This window comes from Panthera tigris, chromosome D2, assembly GCF_018350195.1.
Source record: "Panthera tigris isolate Pti1 chromosome D2, P.tigris_Pti1_mat1.1, whole genome shotgun sequence".
NCBI lineage: Eukaryota > Metazoa > Chordata > Mammalia > Carnivora > Felidae > Panthera > Panthera tigris.
Genome location: NC_056670.1, coordinates 80,814,888 through 80,834,465, shown reverse-complemented (window position 1 = coordinate 80,834,465; position 19,578 = coordinate 80,814,888). Strand labels below are relative to the sequence as shown.

At 46.2% G+C, this 19,578-nt stretch overlaps 1 protein-coding gene across 1 annotated transcript in view; it reads left to right on the top strand.

Annotated features, from left to right (window-relative positions):
- The window catches only part of ADAM12 (ADAM metallopeptidase domain 12), a 347,118-nt gene that overhangs the window by 29,354 nt on the left and 298,186 nt on the right, over positions 1–19,578 (top strand). The window contains exon 2 of the mRNA XM_042961006.1: positions 16,939–17,075. Coding sequence (XP_042816940.1) covers positions 16,939–17,075 — 137 coding nt within the window. The remainder of the gene's footprint in view (positions 1–16,938; positions 17,076–19,578) is intronic.

Here is a 19,578-nt window from a genome sequence, read left to right as displayed (position 1 = left end):
ATACATAAATGACACCTGAACCGGGTAGCAGCCCTGGGGGCTTAGTGCCCTCTCCGGAGGGGAGGGGAAGCTGCTGGGAAAGCAGTGTGCAGGTGCAGGCGTTGTCTTGTTGATGAGGAGGTTGGCATTTTCTCCCTTGACCCACGCTTTTAGCCAGGGCATTTTCTTTCTTTTTTATATTTTTAAACTTTTATTTAAATCCAAGTTAGTGAGCATGTAGTGTAATAATGATTTCAGGAGTAGAATTTAGTGATTCATCCCTTACATACAACACCCAGTGCTCATCCCGAAAAGTGCCCTCCTTAACGCCCGCCGCCCGTTTAACCCATCCCCCCACCCACTTCCCCTCCAGCAATGCTCAGTTCGTTCTCTGCACTTGAGAGTCTCTTACGGTTTGCTTCCCTCTCAGTTTTTATAGTTTTCCTTCCCTTCTGCTATGTTCATCTCTTTTCTTTCTTAAGTTCCACATACAACTGAACCCATGTGATATTTATGTTTCTCTGACTGACTTGTCTCGCTTAGCAGAAAACGTTCTAGTTCCATCCACGTTGTTGCCAATGGCAAGATTTCATTCTTTTTGATCGCCGAGTAGTATTCCATTGCATATATATATACACCACATCTTCTTTATGTGTCTGTCAGTCAATGGACATTGGGCTCCTTCTGTGAGTTGGCTATTGTTGATAGTTCAGCAAGGGCATTTTCATGCATCTCACGGGACACCTTCTGGACTTTGTCCCCTCTATCACATCCATTCAACACGATTATTTGGCATGTAGTAGGTCCCAAGGGCTAGGACTGGGGGCTCAGGGTAACACGCAGCCCCTCTGTCAAGAGGCCAGCCCCCGGTGGCCAGGTAATGACCACATGCCATGGCACAAGGCTCCACGTCAGGAAGAGTGCACACGGCACCAGGAGGGCCTTGTGGGAGGCTTTGGGCAGCGCTCCAGGTGGGACAGGGACCTGTTGTACCTGGAGGGTGCAGAGGGACTTCCAGTGACACAGAGAACTGGCTGTGCAGCAAGTTGGAGGCCCTGTTGAGTTGGGTGGGGCAGGGCTGCCGGGAGCTCTGGTCACCACCGGGTCACATCTGGTGGGGTCCAGGTCACATGGGAAACCTGAAGCTAGAGGGGAGACCGGGGGGCAGAGCGAAGGGTCAGTGGGCCCAGGTTGCCTGGTGCCAGCTTTGGCTGAGAGTGGGGGCTGGGCCCAGGATGTGCCCTGTCACAGCCCAGCTTCTGCTGAGAGCCTGACCACTGCCTGCCTCCAGCCCCGCTCCGTCTAACCGGAGCCCCTGATTGGATCATGCCACTGCGGAGCGGGATTGTGGCCCTGAGGGACTCTGGGTCTGAGGTGACCGCGGCGGGTGGATTTGAGCCTGTCCTCTGCCACCTGCCGGGGGTGTGAGCTCTGGCAAGGCACCTGGCCTCCCCAAGGCTCGTTTTCCATCCATCCATCCCACGCGTGCATGTCGGGAGAATGGGGTGCACACAACTGGCCGCGGCAATTTGAGTTGGGTAAGGTAACCCGCAGAAGGCACTTTGTGAACCGTAAAATGCCGACTGCTGGGAGACATCAGATACAAGACTGCCATCTATCACACACACACACACACACACACACACACACACACACTCCTACACCGAGGCCACTATACACAGTTCTTCAAGAAATGTGCACAGTCAGGCCCCGTGGCGGGAACTTCCTCACGTGCCGGTCACCTGGGGAGGGGCAGGTGAGCCTTGCTGTGGGGATGACACCACAGGCAGCTATCCCTGTCTTTGGCCTGAATTCCTGTCCCTTCTCCCCCTCCCTTTCTCAAAGTCTGCCTTCTAGAGCTCTAAAGTGTGCACGTGTGTGCGTACGTGCGCACGTGTATTTTCAGGAGGAGAGTTTCGCTCCATGTGGCTCCGATTTATGCTGATACTCTCGAGTTAAAAAATATAAATTCCTTTATTTCCACAGAAAATCGATGCGATGATTTCTTTGCTCCCCACCCAGCCCTCCTCTCGGAAAGTAATCTTCGGGGACACGCAGGAAAAGTTAGTAGAATTCCAGCATGTGCCAGCGTGGGGACCCTGCTTCCTGTTAGTCTCAGTTTTTCTATTTTCTTCTTGGGAGCACAGAGGGTACTGAAGTCTTTACAGGGATGTGCTGGCCAGCCAGTGGCACGTACCTTCTGCTCTCTGATGGGCTGAGTCTGCGTCTGCAGCCATCAGGTAGGTGAGGGAAGGAAAAGACGAAGACCAGAAAGTCTATGGTCATGTGGCTTCTTGATGCTGAAAACCAAATATTTGTCTTTCAATAGTTTTTGGTTTGCATCTGGAAATGTGTCTCCAGGGAAAACCACTTAGAATGGGCCAGTATACCCGAGCTCACTCACAGGTAGAGAAAGCCATTATGCTAACTTTTTCTGCCTTGGGATATAGAAGGAGGAGACAACATATGTCACAGAGGTGATGGTCAGGTGGCTTTCCTGGATGGAGGACATATCCAGAACTTTTCAGTTTGTTTGTTTATTTTGAGAGAGAAGGAGAGCGAATGCACGAGCAAGGGAGGGACAGAGAAAGAGAGGGAGGGAGGGAGACAGAGAATCCCAAGCAGGCGCCTTGCTGTCAGCGCAGAGCCCGATGCGGGGCTCGATCCCATGAACCGTGAGATCATGACTTGGGCCAAAATCAAGAGTCGGACGCTCAACCCGCTGAGCTACCTGGGCGCCCCCAGAACTTTTAAAATATGAGTTAGGCATCTAGTTTCATCCTAAAGCTGGGGCTTCAGAGAGGAGCTCCCTCTTTGTATAAGGAATGATGCAAATATTTAGCTTACGGTGGATAGATCTGGATCCTGCTCCCTTATAACACTTGCATACTAAAGCAGGCATCTCTGGCAGCCGCCCCCCCCCCCCGCCCCCCATAAACTTAGCTTTCTTTAACATATTTAAAGAGCAAATAATTTTGGTATTGTGGTCTGCTACAGACATCATTTGTAGTTTAGCCAGGATATTATTTGAGAACTGAAAGCTCTCTAGGTATTACATCCGTATATAAACCATGTGTTAGAAAGATATAAATTCAGTTTTGAAATATTTGTTAGGCTGCTTTTGGCTTTCAATCCGTGCCAAACATGTGCTTTAGTGATGGATGGACTCATGTGGACCCCTGAATGAAACTCTTTATTGTGTATAGATTTTGTCTTCCAGCAGCTGGGGTAGGCAGGCTGTGAGATGAAGAAGATCCAGTTACTTAAGAGGTGTGTTTTCGAGGGAGCTTGCAATCCCTCTTTCCCCTTCGAAATATGCCGCTGGGTTGTTTGGTCTCAAACTTTGTGCCCCAGTAAATGCAGTCATTCAGTCTGAACTGATTGACAATAATTAACGTCTGGCGTTCTTGCGTTAACTTCAAATTCTGAAACTAGGATGTGTGCCTAAGAATTGATTGACATGTTTTGGCTTTTGGGGCCAGTGAGCTAGCTATTCAAGAAGCCTGGATCTCAGGGCTGCCAGATAAAACAGAGGACTCCTCGTTCAGTCTAAATTTCAGATCAGCGTCGCATAATTTTTTAGTGTAAGTATGGCCCCAATATTCCAGGGCACATACTTCTATTTCAAAAAAAAAAAAAAAAAGTCATTGCTTGTTGATCTAAAATTCAGATCGAACTGGACGGCACGTTTTTGTTTGCTACTTCTGGCAGCTTTGCGTAAATCTTGATTTATTGTCAGTTCTCATAAACAGTGGCTGTCAAAGAAAATTCCTCAGCGATGAAGGTTTTGTGAGTTTGAAAGCCCGTGGGGAATGGAGACGACGGAGACGGTGTCGGTCCACAGGATAAACACGAATGTCTGTTAGAACAAAGTCTAAGAGCGGACCGATAGAGCGAGTCGGATGTGCTTCCGATTGGACTCGAGACAACACCTTTGTCTCCTTCTGGGCGTCCCCTTCCTCACAGTTGCTGTCCTTGTTGTTTGTGCCTCGCTGTGCAGGCAGACCTGGGATGTGGTCTGAGAAGCCGCCTTCTCCCTCCCAGCCTTCCTCCCTCTACACCCCCGCTTCCCCCCACATGCGAATGCCCGGGTCGCACCTGTTCGAAGCCTGGGATAATTGGCACCCTTTTCGCGAAGACTCCTGGGCCATCTCTACTGCGGTCAGTTTCCTCCTTCAGCTCTGAGCACTCTTATAGTTGCTTTCCTTTCCAGTTGTCTTCGGCAGACCTTGTGCTCCATGAAGGCAGAATCAAGTCTGATAGGAGGAAGGACACACAGCATGGAAGCTGTCAGGAAACTGACGGAAGAACTTTTTTTCTTCCCTCCAAAACGGCTGCTTCAGATTGAGCGCTGCCATGGATTAGGTGTTAAGCCTTTCTCTCCATGAATCCTCTTCTACAATTTTCTCCGTTCTGACAAGGGTTAAGCATCGTGTATTCTGTTAGGTACGTCAGAAAAGTCCCAGAGAGGCAGAGGTTGAACTTGGTCTGGACTCACATGGACCGATGCAGTGCTCTCGGCTGCTACCCTGCACCGCCTCCCCGCCACAGACGGGAGATCACCACTCACTGGAGGTGACTGGGGAAGATTCTGGTTGGCTCGGTAGTTGTTTGCTTGTTCGCTTTAGAAAGAAGCCTGTTTAATATTCTTTAAAAAATTTTTAATGTTTATTTTTGAGAGAGAGAGTGAGACAGAGCGTGAGTGGAGGAGGGCCAGAGAGAGGGAGACACGGAATCCAAACCAGGCTCCAGGCTCCAGGTTCCAGGCTCCGAGCTGTCAGCACAGAGCCCGACGTGGGGCTCGAACCCACGGACCGTGAGAACATGACCTGAGCCGAAGTCGGACGCTCAACCGACGGAGCCACCCAGGCTCCCCAGCCTGTTTAATATTCTTAACACATAAAGTTTCGTATAAATAAATTAGAACAATTAAAAATGGGCAAGAGATGTGAAAACATAATCCCCAAATTAAGAAATGAAAAATAACTGATAAAAATATGAAAAAGCTTAACTTCAGTGACAAGTGCACATTGAAACAACCAAGAGATTGTGAGGTGTTTTTGTTTGTTTGTTTGTTTGTTTGTTTGTTTTCAAATGCTCGCATGGTTTTTAGAGGGCTTTTTCAGAACTTTTGGCTCCTGAGCATTTTTGGCTATGGTTGGCTACTGACTTGTCAACCTGCCAGGGCTGGATAAACAGAAAACAGTCATGCTTCATGTCCAGCAAAGGTCGGGGGGCCTTTGTCCGCTCCCCACATGCTCTCCCCTGTCTCCAGGATTCCTTTGAGCAGGGAGGCCACGGAACATTGTGTCTCCTCTTGTCGATGCCACTGTTGATATCCTGGAGGGGGAAAGACGAGGCAAGCTTCCAGTAACGCCCGTGGTGAGAGGATATGCCACGTGGATGGCGGATAAGTGCTGATTTTATAGAGGGGCAAGAGTCCATTTAGAACAATTAATGGAGCATCAGTATGAATTTTAAACCAGCGCAATGGCACTCACCCACAAAGGCACTCGCTCCGGTAAGATACTTGTTGTCCCTTACGAGAGATTGGCCAGTTCTGTCGTCTTGTGGGAATAGATCAGACTAAAGATGGGTATTACTGGGAGGAAATTGTTTAAAAGTTCCTAAACTGGACAATTTTCTTTGCTTTTTTGGCTTTCTCTGTGTAAGATGAGGCCAGGATTTAAAGATAACTAAGCACATTGTTCAGTTTCAAAAACTGAGAACAGAAGGGTTTCTAATTGAAACGGTTAAAAATGCTCCTGAGTCATTTCTGTATGCCTACTAAATATTTGTCAAGTTGCATGGAATTAAAACTTGCCCAAACTCAGGGCTCTGACCCTGTCTTATAATAGTTTTGTTTATCCTGTTTGACCATTTAGATTAGGATTCCCATTTGGGTCCCTCAAATTCAACGGGCAAAATCAACAACCGGAAGATGAAAAGTTGTAAAAATACTGTCTGCGCCTGCCTCCCGATAGCCACGTTTTTGCCTTGGTCATTGGGATTTGGGCAGGAATTCCTTGGCTGATTCCCACCCATCTCCCGTCCTTACTTCCTCCAGGCACAGGACTCCCAGTCTTGCGCGTTCCCCACCCCCAAACTGCCTGAGCCACAGGAGTCCCTACGGTTGAGTGTCCAGCAGACAGAGGAGGGGGAGGAAAAGTTCCTGTAGTAGGGGCACGAGGCATAGGCTGTGCCCCCGGTGTCGCATTTTGGAATTCTGAACATATTTTCTCATGAACACACGTGGGGTTTCAGGTCTATAAACCATTACCTGAGTTAAAACTCAAAGTGCTTTTTTTTTTCTCACGAAAAAAGATGAAGCGTTTCAAATGGTGGGAGAAGAGTCAACTACATTATGAGTTAGTAAGTGTTCGAGAGCCAGCCTTCGAGAACGGCTAGAGTCAATAGCATCCCATTCGGATAATCAGCCTGTGCTTTGCTTATTTTTGGTGTTCGGCATGCTTGCTGAGGGACAGCTCTCCCCTGGCTCGATGGCAGGTACACGCTCTTGAGGAGAGAAGGAAACATCAGGCTCTCGTGATCACAGTTTCTGTTACGCTCCCTCAGTTCTCTGTTCTGATCTTAATTTTGCTTTTCAAGGAAGATCTCCTGCTGGGAAGATCATGAGCAAAATGCCTTAGATGGGGATTCGCGTTGACTTGCCAGTTCTTTCTCCTTATAAATAAGTAAATTGGAATTCTGGCTTATAAATAAGACATATGTGGGTTTGGTTCTGTGCATTGACCTGCAATGGCCTGGACATTGCTGGGTGAGCTCAACACCACCTGTCAGAACCTCCGAGATTAGAACCAGGACCTGGCCCCTTCCCCTTTGTCATTAGGATCACAGTAAGGCTGTGGGAACTTTTCATTTGTTTGATGATAATCCATGAAATAAATACCTGTCTGCACTTGGATGTAGGAGTGAATTTGACAAACCAGGCACCTACCTCTTGAGGGTTTTTTTTTTAATATTTACTTACTTATTTATTTTGAGAGGGATAGAGTACAAGCAGGGGAAGGGCAGAGGGAGGGGGAAACAGGATTCCGAGCAGCCTCTTTGCTGTCAGCACCGAGCCTGACGCAGGGCTCGAACCCGTGAACCCTGAGATGGTGACCCGAGCCAAAGCCAAGAGCCAGACACTTAACCTAAGACCGAGCCACCCAGGCGCCCAGCCTCTCGAGGTTTTAGATTGGGGGTCAAGGAGGTGAGGGCAGAACAAAAGGATAAATAAATAAAACAAGTTTAGGTACTTAACAGTTGTGGGAAAGGAAAACATAGAATGATGGTCTGGAGAAGATCTTGGGTCGGGAGGAAGCCTCTCTGAAGCGGTAACGTTTGAGCTGAGACATGCGTAATGAGATCTGGGGACATGCACAGGCTTCAGGGCTGGCGTGTTCAGCAGAGGGAGCAGCGAATGGAGAACACACGAGGTACGACTTAGCCGGGCGCATGGAGGTGGTAGAAAGGGTGGTCGGTGTGGTCGCCACAGAGTGAGCAACATGGAGGGATCAGGGATGGAGCTTTAGGACACAGGAAGGAGTTGAACTCATTCCAAGTGTTTCTAGGCCGGAGCGATTGTTAACGTATGGAGCGCGGATCCCAGAACGTGGCTGTGCGGGTGACCTCCTGGCTTCACGATGTGTTTGACCGCGGGGCTTAATTTCTCTCTGCCTGTTTTCTCATGTATTAAACAACAGTAAGCATCAGAGGGTGTTGTGCCGTTTAAACAAGCCAAACCTTAAAGGGTTCGTGTGGGGCTTGGTGCGTAGCAGCTCAGTTAGCATTCACCCTTGCGATCGATAAGTGCTTATTGTCACCTGCAGCTCAACGCCGCCTCTTTGTCCTGTGAATGGTTCTCGGTTGTCTGTTCTTCTCCAGCCCTCATACTCTCCGTTCTCGCGTCGCGAATGTTTCCGATGCGAATTATTTACTCTGCTTAAAAACTCTAAAATGCCTTCCCTTTGGGCTCAGATATCTCTTGGTGGATGACCATGCTGTAGATTTTTGCTCTTCTCAAGGGTCCCCCTCCTTTAAGATTGGAAGAGGGAGACCTGCAGGTGATGAGGCTACCAAGAAGGATTCAGTTAAGAAGTGGGAAAGTTTTTAGAAGACGAAGAGAGAAAAAGCACAAAGAAGCTCCTTGGATTTGTTGTTGACTGAGGGTCATAAGAAAGGGCTGTGTCAGATCACCCGGCCATGTGACCATGAGACTTAAGGGTCACTGAATGGTGGTAGCATTGGCAAGACGTGTGACACAGAGTGCCTTGTTTTCTGACTGGGGAATGGAATGAAACCTTTGATTTTTTTTTTTAGTTTAAATTCAAGTTAGTTAACATACAGTGTAATTGTGGCTTCAGTGGTAGAACCCAGTAATTCATCTCTTACATATGACGCCCAATGCTCATCCCAGCAGGTGCCCTCCTTAATGCCCATCACCCATCTAGCCAATCCCCCTCCCCACCTCCCCTCCAGCAACCCTCAGTCTGTTCTCTATATATAAGAGTCTCTTAGGGTTTGCCCCCCCCCCGTTTTTATCTGATTTTTCCTTCCCTTCCCCTATGTTCATCTCTTGAGTTTCTCAGTTCCACATAGGAGTGAAGTCATATGGTAACTGTCTCTCTCTTGCATGACTTACTTCACTTAGCATAACACATTCTAGTTCCATCCACGTTGTTGCAGATGTCAAGATTTCATTCTTTTTCATAGCCGAGTAGTACTCTGGTGTATATACACCACATCTTCTTTATCCATTTATCGGTCGGTGGACATTTGGTCTCTTTCCATAATTTGGCTATTTTTGATAGCGCTGCTATAAACATTGGGGTGCACGTGCCCCTTTGAATCAGTATTTTTGTAGCCTGTGGGTAAGTTCCTAGTAGAGCAAATGCTGGGTCGTAGGGTAGGAAAGCTTTGCTTTTTAAACGTGCCAAATTTGAGAAGGTGATGGCAATCAGACACAGGAATTAAAATTACAGACTGCACTTGGCTGAGTTGGTCGGATGGGAAAATATTGATTTGGGCAACATCAGCTTAACATTAATGAGTGCTGTGGGGGACAGAGTAGAGAGGGAAGATGGCCCAGAGCTGTGACTTGGGGACTGTCCAAGGCCCCCAGGGAGAGAGGAAGGCTGGAGAAATGGGGGATGAGTGGAGCAAGGCAAGACCTGGTCAGAGAGCACTCGGGGGCTGCCGAGTCAGTGTCTATGCTAGCAGAAGATGGTCCGCGGTGACCGATGGTGCAGCAAGGATATGAGAAAGAGCCCTCAGATGGGACAGAACTTTTAGCAGAGATGTAAGGTGACCGCTCCCTCACTGTGGCACACTTCCGTTTGCTAAGTTTACGATAGTGGGTGGAATAAACTCATTTTCACTTTTGTCCTTTTTGCTGTTAACTTTCAAAAATGGCTTCTAGAGTATGGATTGTAACCCTTGGTTCCATTCGTTTCCGTTTAGATCATTTCTTGCAAAGTAAATTTGGGAAAATTCTGACTCCATCCCAGCCCCCAAAAGTAATCAAATGAATTCCTGCAGCACGTATCTGTTCCTGGGGTGAAGGGCAAAGTGAATGAATGTATTGGAAATGCAAAGGGCTTGGGTTTTGCCATTAATTCTGCCATTTGTTGTTAGGCAGCATTAAGAATAATCGTGTCGTTCAGCCTGACCGTTTGTAAAATGGTCCTTCCATTAGCTTCCACTGACCAGCAAAGGGTATAAAAAGAAGTTAATGTTGTAAATGATTTTGCTCCCCATGGAAGGGAGACACTATGGGCATGAAGAATCATTTTTCTGTGTAGTGGAGACAACGGATGCTTTGGGTATGAATCCATTTGAAGCATTTATGGGAAGCTATAACCAGCTTTCTTTGGGTTTTGAAATGACGTATAAAACATCTTTTCAAAATTGTAATTGTTCCCTAGTGCTTGGTTGCTTTTATTTCCAAATGGGCTGCCTAAGGCTGGCATGCCTAAGTCTGTGTATCTGTGATGCCAGGAAAGCTGGTAAGAAAGTAAAATGTGCAAACAGTCGGTTTGTTGTCATGAGTCTGAATGATTGATGTTTTTAAGTTGATTTTTTTATTCATCATAAAAGTTTATCCATCATAAAAGTAATATGTGCTGACTACAGAAAAATCAGAGATACATACAAAAACATAAAGAAGAAAAACAGCGAATTCATAGCCCCAACACCCAGAAAAAAACCTGAAAGAGCATTTTGGTTTATTTCTTTCCAAACACTGATTTTAACGCAAACAAAAACTAAGCTAAATGACACCCATGTACACTTTGCATCTGTGATCTCACTTGGTCCTTTTGCCAGCCTTCTGTGGTGGGCGATGGTCCCGTCGCCTCCCGGACACACAAAGAATCTGAGTGTCGAGCAGGGGACACTCGCCCAAGGTCATGCGTGTGTGGCCTGTGATGGCCTTTCAATTGCTTGAGGATCAACTACTTCTGCACAGCCCTCTGCCTTTTCATACTCCGGGAGACCTTGTCAATTACTTGACGCTTTTCACTTGACTGTGGCTGCCTCGTCTTCCGCCTGAACGAAGAGCAATGTAACAGTCAAGGGCAGGCACTCTGGTCAGCGGTGTTTGGAGCCCTCCGTGGTGACCAGGCGTCTCTGAACTTCTGATACTGAATTTCTCCAGAACGACATTATTCCTGCGAGATTCAGATTAAGTTTTAAAAATGATACATAGTAGACTTGTTTTTATTTTATGTATCTAATTTTTTTTTAATGTACAGAGAGAGAGCAAGCGGAGAGGAGGGGCAGAGGGTGGGGGGGGGGGGAGAGAGAGAGAGAGAGAGAGAGAGAGAGAGAGAGAGAGAGAGAGAGAAAATCCCAAGCAGGCTCCACGCTCAGTGCAGAGCCTGACGAAGGGCTCGATCCCATGACCCTGGGGATCGTGACCTGAGCCGAAATCAGGAGTCGGATGGATGCTCAACCTACTGAGCCACCCAGGCGCCCCAGTAGACTTTATTTTAAAGGACAGTTTTCGATTTGTAGGAAAATGGAGAAGATCGTGTAGATTGTTTACACCTTCCCCACCTCCACGTTCCCCTGTTATAAACATCTTAAGTTAAAATTGTACCTTTGTTACAACTAATGAACCAAAATTGATAGCTTTTCAGCTGAACTTCATACTTCCTTCAGATTTCCTTACTTTTTATCTCACGTTCTTTTCTGTTTCTCCATCCCACCCAGCATGTGGCCCCAGATGACATTTAGTCGTCCTGCCTCCTTGGGCTCCTCTTGGCCGTGAAGGTTTCTTAGAGTGCTTGTCTTTGATGACCTGGACAGTTTCGGGGTGTGCTGGTTACGTATATCGTAGGATGCACCTTTTTTGGCATGTGTCTCAGGTCAGACTGGGGTCATGGGTCTGGGAGAGCAAGACTACAGAGGTAAAGTGTCATTTTTATCACATCTTATGAAACGTACATGCCACCAACATGACGGGACTGTATTTGCCCTTGATCCTCTGGCTAAAGTAGCTTTTTCAGGTTTTTCCTGTAATTCTTAAAATCTAAAATTACTCTTTTCAGATTGACTTTTGCCATGGGCTGTTCTTTTGAGCATCCCTGGGCTGTCGTTTTAAAATCACATTCCTGGGGCACCTGGATGGCTTAGTCAGTTAAGCATCCAACTTTCGGTTTTAGCTTAGGTCATGATCTCCCGGTTTGTGGGTTTGAGCCCTGCATCGGGCTCCACGCTGACAGCATCAAGCCTGCTTGGGATTCTCTCTCTCTCCCTCTCTTGTCTCTCTTCCTCCCCCCAAATGAAAATAAAATAAACGTAGGGGAAAAAAAGGTTTAAAATCACATTCCTAATTTCCATCCAGGGAGTCTGTAGATGAAACGCAAGAGTGACAGTATTATTCGGTAAGGCTGCAGATAGGGATCTGAACCAAGGAAATATATTTGTGCTTTATGGGAATGTTGCCACTGTATTTGCCTGCAGCAAGGAGCACGTCAGTCAGTTCTATAAATTTTTTTTAACTCTCACATGTTTGGGGCTAAGGAAAATGCATTACGAATTTCCTAAGCCCGTGTCCCCAGATTGTTACGCAGCTCATAATGGCCACCTCGACCTTTCTCTGCCCCACCCCACCCACCCCCAGCTAGATTTTCAAAAGAATATTTATCTTAATGCTATTTTTAGTGCCTCAGATCAATTCTTCTCTCTTAGGTCCATGTAGGGGAAAGGCAGAACTCCAGGTGTGATGTTTAAGTTTTACCTTGACTAGTAATCTCATCTGAGTTTGCTTCCCCAGCGGCCCAGGGGCGGCCTGAGCGGATCCCCACCAGTCCCTAAACCCAGCATTTTCTAACGATCGATAGCCCACAGTCATTTTCCCTGCCGTCAGGGTGGTTTGGTCAGACACCGTCTGGAAGTCTAGAAACATGGATTTGGACATCCTAAACTGACTTCATGCAATAAGCTTTTTTGAAAGCTCTTTGACTGCATTGAGCTTCCTCAACCCTGTGAGAATCCAGAAGGGAGAGAATGTGCTTCCCATCCTGCAGAGGGCAGACAGGACTTCAGGGGCAGGCCTGGAGAGCAGAGGTGCGAGAACTCAAGCTCAGGGCCGGATTTTGCTGCTCCAAGATGGCTGTTGTTCTCTGTCTCACAACTCCGTCTCTGTCTCTGTCTCCACCTCTGCGGAGCTGAAGCCCTTGGTTGGCCATCGGAAAGTTGTTCCCTTAGCAAAGCAGGCAAAGGAGGCTGGGCCACGGGCAGCCAGGCTCTGGGTGACTCACATGGTGGGGAGAGATCCAAAGTCACTTTGCGGGCGGGGGGTGGGGGGGGTAGTCTTCATTACTGGTTTTTTTCCAAGACCTTAGAACCCATCCCTGTGAAGATTCTTCCTTGCTGGCCGAATCGGGTCTTCTACGTCCCCTCTTGACCGGCCACAGTCAGGTCTGAAGATGAAAACCTCAGACGAGGACACAAGCAAAGCAAACACACGTGTTATTGCAGAAGATAATTGTGTGAGGAACCAAACTATCTAATATCCTTTTTTTCCACCACGAGACCGAGGAAAACTGTCCATTTTATCAACCTGGCCAGCAGTGTGTCTGGTCACCCAACAGACAAAAAGCCAGAAGTCCCTCCTCACTGTAAGCTATTCCTATTTTTTTATCTAGGCAACCGAGTTTTGTTGATGCCTAAATATTAGGAAAAACAAAATGTATGCAAACTGTCTATTTTATAAGGTCCTATTTTTTTTCCCCTGGGTTTCTAGGACTCGAATGTACGCATCATTCAGGACCTGCTTTTATGGTTTGTCAACAAGATCACTCCATAAAATACATTCTGATATCTCACAGCTGTGTATAATTTATTCTGTCTATCCATGCAGCACAAATAAAATTTTTATTTGCATCGTCTAAAAGAAAGAGCAGTGTATAAATACATAAGCAAAGCTCATAAGAAACGGTCTTCTGCCTACAGATACTGCTGGGGGGATATTGTGCAACCAATTAAAAAGCGGAGGGAGGGCTTCATTATCCATGTGCATAGACAATAAATACCGTGCACAGCAAACAGTGCCGTTACTCAATTTCTTAAAAAGGTTGCACAACATTCTCCTAGTGCCGGCAGAGCCTGCCTCTAAATTCTCCTCGGAATATTTAGAAATAGAACCTCGTAGACGAAAACGGTTCAGCCAAAAAGGACTTCTTTTGGATTAAGATGATGGAATATGTAGGTGAAAAGGGAAATGTTCGGTGGTTGGAACATTTTGCCTTCAGGAGAGTAGATAACTCTCTTTCTCTGCTACCAAGGGTCTTGGAGGAAAGAGGTGCAGAGGACTGAGAATGTTCCTGTGTTTGGTTTGTGCAGCTTCAGCGTGATTACCAACTAGGAGGCCCCACAAGGTTCCCCAGCTTCCCCCAAATCAAGGGTGTGGACTTGCTCCCCTCCTGCTCCCCTGCTGGCCAACTTTCGCGAATGATTCACCCAGGAGACCTGGGCTGTGTGGCGCCGTCTCCTTCCTTCCCAGACGTATGGCTTCTCAAGTGCGTTCTGTCACACACAAAGACTGTCATCCAAGTGTCTGGGGCTGGGCGAAGATCTCTTCCAGGTCTTTGTGCAGTGTGGCTGCAATACCCTGGAAAGCATCCGGTCTTCCCCCCTGTGGCTGGGTGGTGGGTGGCGGGTGAGGCAGAACTCCTGTTTTGGATTTAACGAGCCCTTGGACAACCAGATTTGTGACTGACTACTCAAGTGAACCACTCACTTGGGTTGGAAATGTAACTGCCTGGAGAAGCTTCTAATCAAATTGGTTTGTTTTTGTAGAGAAAATGTTTCAATGCTTGCAATCACTTTCTTAACAGTTTTGCCTGACTTTTCAAAAGATTAACGTAACGGCCACAGTGGCTCTTGGCATGTGGCATGGCTTTCATCAGTTTAGGGGAAAGTTCAGACAGATTTCCCGTTTTTATTCCATTATTGCTGGTATTTCAAAGCTTCCTTAGTCCAATTCAAATTAATACACCTCTCTCTTAAGATAAATTCAGCTAATTGCACTCTGTAGTCTGGTTCAGCAGGAGCTGTATAACTAGATTAACACACACTTTCAAGTAAATTCCAACTCGGGAATCCCACCGAGGGTCCAGAGCAAGAGACCTGGGTCCTGGCAAGGCTTAGAGAGTGATGTCGATGTCACCAGTGGACGACGTTCTCTATGCTTCATGTGTATTTTCTCCTTCTAGCCTCGCCGCGCTCTGCCTCATTTTATGGAAAGGGAGAGAACTTGCTGTGCCTCTGTGGACTTGTTCTTCCCATGGCTCTGTGTGGGCCTGGAATATTCTCATCTTCACGGCTGGGCTTATATGCATCCAACAAATAACGATCTTTCCTGACCTATCCGTCAAGAGTAGGCCTCCCCACCGCTCTACCATCACTTCGTGTTTTCTTATTCCCTTCTATTTGGAAACCATTGCAGATTTGCAGGAGTGGCACAGGGATTACACAGAGCCCCTGTAGCCCTGTGCCTTCTTTGACCTGCCTGCTCTCTGAAATGGTCTTGTCTGTTCATCTTGCTTTCAATGCAAGAACACGTATTCATGTCCCTCTCTTAGATGCACGGGATAGAGAACTGAGTCTTCTGGAGTGAAGCTACATTTATGAAACGAAGGTCCCCCTCATTTCATAATGAGGGACTGACTCTAGGTGACATTAGGGCATATTGGGCCAAATCAGAAACAATGGGCTTTTTGAATGGGAGACATCAGAGTGCCCATCAGAAGGTAGGCAGGGATTAAATAGTTGTTGAATGAGCGGGTGAGTGAACGAGCCAACAAGTGGGCAAACAACTGGACCAGAGACCCACAGCTGATAACATGGAAGGGTCAGTACAGGTGCTTGGGTATGTCTTGTCCCCAAGCCCCTACTTGTAGTGACGTGGCACTACCAGGGAGTAAATCGAAAGGCATGAAATCAAGCTGGTGGACGAGGGTCATTTATGCATGATCTCTATGCTGCCAGTGGCTGCCCCCTCTGCAGTCAGGAGAAGGGATTCTGGAATCTTCCCTTTGGGTAGCAATTCTTTCCACTTCCATCCAGCCCTCCACCAGTGTCCACAGATGTCACCACCTGGAGTGGCCCCTCTGGGTGCATGGCCAGAACCCTCATCACTTGAATGCAGGTTCATCCCCAAAAACTCAGCTCATCTCAGCCCTGAGCACCACATGATTTCCTCTCCTTGTTCACGTGGCTTATGGTCCTCCCCGCCCCACACATCGCTTGTGGCCACCAGGCCCACTCACTTCCTCTGCCGCTGGCCATCTCCCCAACTTTTGGCTCATCCCTGTTCCTGTGGTCCCTCAACCAGTGGGAGTTTTAAATGCCTTGTGAGCAGCTTGAGAATTTTCCTGATCGGCTGTGTCAGACAGTTAATACTCAAGTAGTAATCCTTTTGTAACCTGAATATAACTGCAGGCTTCCACACTGAGAATGATAAAATGGTGTGGATTTAAAAGTATTTGGGGAACTGTAAAATGTCTAGGATTAAAATTTCAATACCATTTGTGCCCAATAAATGTGAACTCCTTAGTAACTTAAAACAGTGCTATTATGACTCAGGTCTGAAAATTATGAGTCCTGGTTGAAGAAATGGGAATAACATGTGAGGGAATCTGCTCCCATCCTTTACCATGAGGGATATACTGTGGTTGCGCCACATAGCAGGAATGTGACCTCATCGGAGAGCGAGCCCAGAGAAATTACCGTACTTGTTAAGAAAGTGATACACACTCCAGAAGAGAAAAAATGTTATACTTTCCATTAGGATTGTTTATGGATATGGCGCTAAATTGAACCTGTGTCGGGACATTAACTGGTTCGACAGGACCCCAAGAAACAAGATCATATAATAGTTTATTGAATGACTTAATTTTTTTTTTTTTACATAAACCAGTCTCGTCAGTCTGAACTGGCAAATTAATTTTGTCTATAGAATCACTCACTGAAGCATATAAAATTAGCCCCCGTAAGTACAGAGAGGAGACTCGGCATTGGGTTGAGCTGATTCACTGGGACTTAAGTAAATGGCTTTAGTCTTAATACAGCTAAAGCCTTGAGATGTTTAATGGAGAGCTGGTCTTAAGCAAAGCATTCATTCATCATTTAAAAAGTCACTACTTGCTGTGTTTTGGTTGCTTGTGGAAGGACAGAATTATATATACTTTGACTTTGATTATCACCTAGCACATGCCATAGGACTTGGAGGGGAAAATGAGCTTTCGTTTGAGTCACAACGTCGTTGGGTCAGATTGACAGAGAATTCATCACCTGCAACACTGACCGTGACTTAATAGAGAATGCTGTTTCTTTGGTCTCCTTCAACTTCTGGATATTTTCGTGGAGTTGTTTATGTCATGAGTTTCTGATGCCAAACTCTTCCTGACAAGAATGAAGAATGGGGCTGTTTTCTTTCTGACGCAGGGGTGAACCCAGGAAGCAAATCAGCACCTTCCATCCAGCAGGCCGGAAGAAGGGGCCGGGGAGGAGCTTACGAAATAGTTCAGGTCTCTGTCTTGAACGGAGCCCTCTGGGACCCCACGGAGAGCATCCACTCAAAGGTCAGTTGTCTTGTCTCTTCTCGTTTTCTTGACTGTGTGATGGCTGAAGTTTGAAAATCACATCAACTGCACTCATTTTCTTTGGTCCAAGCTTTGTCTTTGTTTTAATGTTGACTTTATCCTTACAGAGTGAAATTTTGTAGAGGGACAGTCTTGATGAGGGGCCCAGCGTCATTTACGTCTGCTAAAAGTTACTTTTCAAACACACACAGGTGATAACGTGTCCAGGTATACAGTTTCTGTGTGTGTGTTACTCGAGGGCTGGGTATTTTTCTATATTCATGTGTATTTCATCAACATTTTGATGTTATCGATTATTGGTAGAAACATGTTAATGTGACTTTTTAAAAAAGTTTGTAATGAGTTTTAATGCAGTTTTGTGCTTTGTTTACTTTGATACATATTTGATTTGAGCCTTCTATGATGTAAAAGAACAATACAAAATTGAACCATTAGCGATTAAGTTTGATATTTCGATGAGTTTTAGGTGCCAAATCTACGCGACTTTCTTAAATTTCAGAACTTGTTGGAACAGTTGGAGAGTGATAAAAATCTATAGAAATATGAGCTCTTTGGAGAGATCACACAGATGGCTTTGTCCTTGTGTTATGCGGAACTATTTTTAGATTATTTTTCATAATAGAAAACAGATTTTTTTTTAAGAACAGTTGAGATGGTGAAAATCCTCTGTGGCTTTCTGAAAGGGCTGCAGTGGGCCCCCTTAATGTGAGTAATGATAATATGATTTACATCACTAATTTATTTTCTAAAGAAGCTTTTGGTTGAAAGTGAGCAATCGGAAAGGTAGGAGGTTTGGTTAAAGGATCCAGATGCCAAATCTACTCTTTTGGATTTTTCTGTTTCATGGAAACTGTTGCAAATTTAACAGGCAACGGATAAGTCACTTGCGGTGGTATTGATGGTGTTTCCTGGAAGAAAAACTTAAGACGTTAAAGAATATTTCATTGTGTCATTAATCTGAAAAATTAGAGATGTTATGATAGATGCAGAAAAGAGAAGCATACTATACCAGAAAGTATGCCTTTAAAATATTTATAGGTGCTGGGGCTCCTGGGTGGCTCAGTCGGTTAAGCGGCTGACTTCATCTCAGGTCATGATCTTGCGGTCCATGAGTTCAAGCCCCGCGTCGGGCTCTGTGCTGACAGCTCAGAGCCTGGAGCCTGTTTCGGATTCTGTGTCTCCTTCTCTCTGACCCTCCCCCGTTCATGCTCTGTCTCTCTCTGTCTCAAAAATAAATAAACGTTAAAAAAATTTTAAAAAAATAAAAAATAAATAAAATATTTATAGGTGCTAATTAATAATACAAAAATATGGAACCATCTAAAGTTTCTTGGGGGGTAGAAGCCGTTATGGAAGCTTTCCCTGCTTGGGGGGTGGGGGTTGCCAAATTTAGCAAATAAAAATAGAGAATATCCCCGTAAACTTGGACTTCAGATAAACAGAGAATTTTTTTTTTCAATCTGTCCCATGCAGTATTTGGGGTATTGTTGTTTATTGAGATACACATTTAACTGGTGTCCTGCCCTTTGTCTGGCAACCCTACCTGGGGTGCGTATCAGAGCAAAACCTGACGAGTGTTCTTGGCACGCCACTGGAATGGACCAGTTCAGGTGGGGTCTGGTTCCTGACCTCCAGCTTCATCCTTCCTGCCAGCCAGCCATCTTGCGGACATCCTGAGGCACGGCGGCACATCTTCGGCTTCTGGCCAAGCTTACAACCCGATGACTATGGGGCACCCGCACCATCTTTAGAGAAAATGGAGAAAACCATTATTATTTGATGACTGTCTCAGCTCCTCTGCAATTGTACCTCCAGATTAGAACCATGCAGGTGGTAGACACATGCGTGGGATGCTCAAAGGACTCCGCCTTACCAACATTATTTAAGGGAATAGGGACTTAAGTGATCTGGGGAACAGCATTTTGTCATAATGCCATGGGACTCGTGAAATCAGCCTTATGGCTCTGTCATTACGATGTGTGCCCATATGTGGTAGTTAACCACTAAGAGCCTGCATGAAAAAGGGCGCCTACGACACGCTCGTACATGCGTGCCATAATTCTCCATGAGGGAGATGCGTGTACCTGTTGGGAGAATAGGGATTCTGACTAATGGTGTGTATGTGTGTGTCTTTCCTTGTTATCAGATATGACTGCCCACATTTTCATGTCAGACATTTTCATTTTCATTTCATTTCACACTAACAGAGTGCATCCTCAGGTATGCAAAACTTACATTCATGAATATTTTTGCCACGCAACCCCTGCCTGCCGTGCCTGAGAATATGGAGTTGTGGGTTTAGATTCTTGCTTTTCTGCTCTGCTCTTTTATTCTTTGCTCTCCTGTATCTTTCTGTTCAGCCAGTGTCTTTCCTGAGAGTGTGCTTAGTTTGGGGAAGGCCCGGGCATCTTCCTTTTTATAAAGTGCTCCTAGGGGCTTCTCATGAGCACACAAGATTAGAACCCTTGCACTGTCGGAAAGT